This window comes from Guillardia theta (genome assembly GCF_000315625.1).
Source record: "Guillardia theta CCMP2712 unplaced genomic scaffold GUITHscaffold_122, whole genome shotgun sequence".
Classification (NCBI taxonomy): domain Eukaryota; class Cryptophyceae; order Pyrenomonadales; family Geminigeraceae; genus Guillardia; species Guillardia theta.
Window position 1 is genome coordinate 157852 of NW_005434552.1, and position 2703 is coordinate 160554.

At 60.0% G+C, this 2703-nt stretch overlaps 1 protein-coding gene across 1 annotated transcript; it reads right to left on the reverse strand.

The window, feature by feature from the left end:
• Positions 1-823: 823 nt before the first annotated feature.
• Positions 824-1542, reverse strand: GUITHDRAFT_118183 (hypothetical protein; the record flags this gene model as incomplete). The annotated part of the gene is made up of 3 exons (XM_005822616.1): positions 824-1032; positions 1175-1337; positions 1396-1542. 3 exons carry the CDS (start codon positions 1540-1542, stop codon positions 824-826), a joined length of 519 nt encoding a protein of 172 aa, XP_005822673.1.
• Positions 1543-2703: the final 1161 nt, after the last annotated feature.

Below are 2703 nucleotides of genomic sequence, written 5' to 3' on the forward strand. Positions count from 1 at the left end.
GAGCTTGCAGGGGGGAGGATGCACCCCCCTAGTTTGGCTCCCTCACCACCCCCACCCCTCGAGACTCCTGTCGCCTTCCTGTCATGGCGACGGAGGTTGGTCGCAGGGAGGAGGCGGCGGGAGGCGAAGGTCGGCGGGCAGGGGCAGAGCACGGGGGAGGGGGGAAGGGGGGAGAGGAGGGAGGGGAGAGTGAAGGGGAGCGGGGAGGAGGCGTAGGGGACGGGAGTTGATTGGGAGGACAAAGAAGGGAAGGCAAGCGAGAGGGCAGTAGGGGAGGCAAGAGGAAGAGCGATAGAGACGCAGGCAGGAGGGGACGATACGGGCATAGAGGGCAAGCCATGCAGTGCCGACATGTCTGACATGTGCATGCAGGCATACACTCTCCCGGGTAGGTAGCAGATGACAGGAGAATGCGAAAGCGACGGGGATGAGGACGAGACGGATGGAGAGTGAGCAGCAAGCCGACAAGCGATGGGGAGGACAGAGAGTACAGGGCGACCGGTGATGGGAGGGAGAGCGACGGGCAGCAGCGAGAGGAGGCGACGACTCAACAGACTGGAGCAGGAGGGAGCAAGGAGGCAGCGCGCGGGCAGGCCAGCGAGAGCCTGAAGCGCAAAGACGTCAACGTCGTGTCGTTGAGGAGGAGGAGGTCGGGGGATGGGCAGCAGACATGGGTCAGGTTAATCAATGCTGACGTTTTCTTCTGTCAGCGCTGTTATGTTTGTATCTCCTTGCATCTTACAACAGCATGTATGCTATCCTCTATGCCTCCGCTGACGCCCCTCCCCTCTTCACATCGCCGGGGGGGGCCTCCCTCCCCTCTTCACATCTCCTCCTCGTCCTCGCACGACAAGTACCACTCCAGCCAGTGCGCGTCGATGGCTTGCGAGGAAGGCTCGGGTGCTGACTCTGTGTGCGACCCTGGTGTCTCCCCCCGGCTCTGCGGGCTGCTCGTTCCCTCCCCGTCGATCCTCGGCGTCGTCCTGCTGCTTGACGACACCCCGCGCTGCTCGTCTCCGCTCCTCCGCTGCCCTGCGACGCCGTCCAGACGCTCGCCGGGCCCCGGCGAGGCGGCACATCTCGCTCGGGCGGCGCTCGTTGCCCATGCCCGCTCCTCGTCGCGCTCGCGCCTGCCCCGGCCCCTGCCTCTGCCCCTGCCCTGCTCCTCTCTGACCGCCGACTCCTCCTATCTCGTCCTCGTCCTCGTCCTCGTCCTCGTCCCCGAGGCCGAGGAGCAGGGCCTGGTTCCCTGCCCTCCCGTCGCGCAGCTCAGCGTACGGCCATCGCTGCACCCCGAGGAGGCGACAAGATCGCTTGAGCGTCGTCAACGAGATGCCCTGCCAGCGTCGTCAGGCGCATGCGAGCAAGCTTGCTCGAGCTCGCGCTCGCGCTCACCAGGAACTTGGCCGCGTCCTTCTGTCGCATGTGGAAGAGAGGCTCGATGATGGTGAGGTCGAGCTGCACGTCGTAGGCGCTTGCTCCTTCCCCTGCTCGCTTGGGGGTGACGGTGACGGAGTCTCTTGCCTTGGGTTGCTCGCTCATCCCCTCAGTCTCTCGGGCCCCTCATCCGCGAGCTCTGACCCACCCCCGGGCCAGGACGGCCCCTCGTCCTCGAGTCCTCACCTGAGCTCTAGGGGGCTTGAGCTTGCTCGTGCGAGGGGGGGCAGGCGCGAGAGAAGAGAGTCGAGGCGATGACTGGAGTGATGTTGGGGACGGAAGGGGAGGGTAGACGGTCTACTGCTGCTGCTGCTGCTCCCTCCCCTTCCTTCTTGCTCTCCGCCCTGCCGCCATGCGCCGGGCGTCCGCCTGGGCGTGGTGATTTTTTTAGGAGATTTTTTTGTTAGTCTTTTTTAGTCTTTGTTTGGTCGGGTAGGGTGGGTGGAGTGTAGGGGGTAGGGGTGAAATTTGAAAGTGTATGTGCGGTTTCGGCGTTTGATTTTGGTCATCCTGCAGGAGTACGGAGGGGTGCTTTAGAGGGTGTGCGGTTGGGGTAAAAGGGAGGGGTAGGGGGTAGACAGACCGGATGTTCAGGGAGTGGGGAGGGGTCCAAAAAGGGTCACGACGACCCGTACTGCATCCCAATCGCTCCAACTTGCTGATGGGACGATACTCTTTGCTGTTTTTTTACACCTCAATCTTGGTCAAACCATTTGTCTTGCGAGTGCGAATCGTGAAGAAGAATGCTGCAAATGAGCACAGTTTGTTTTGATGTTTCAAAGATGCAGAGAACAACAACGATAAAGGCCCAAAAACACATTATTCGACTTCAAAGCATGCATGCTGATTTCATTTGGCAGTGATTCCCATACAAGATTCAATCTTATTGATATCAGAGAAGACAAATATAAGGGAAACTGAAAGAAAAGTTATCATCATCACCCATGAGCAATTCAGCAATGAGCATGCAGTACGGGTTGTCGTGACCCTTTTTGGACCCCTCCCCCACTCCCTGAACATCCGGTCTGTCTACCCCCTACCCCCCCTTTTACCCCAACCGCACACCCTCTAAAGCACCCCTCCGTACTCCTGCAGGATGACCAAAATCAAACGCCGAAACCGCACATACACTTTCAAATTTCACCCCTACCCCCTACACTCCACCCACCCTACCCGACCAAACAAAGACTAAAAAAGACTAACAAAAAAATCTCCTAAAAAAATCACCACGCCCAGGCGGACGCCCGGCGCATGGCGGCAGGGCGG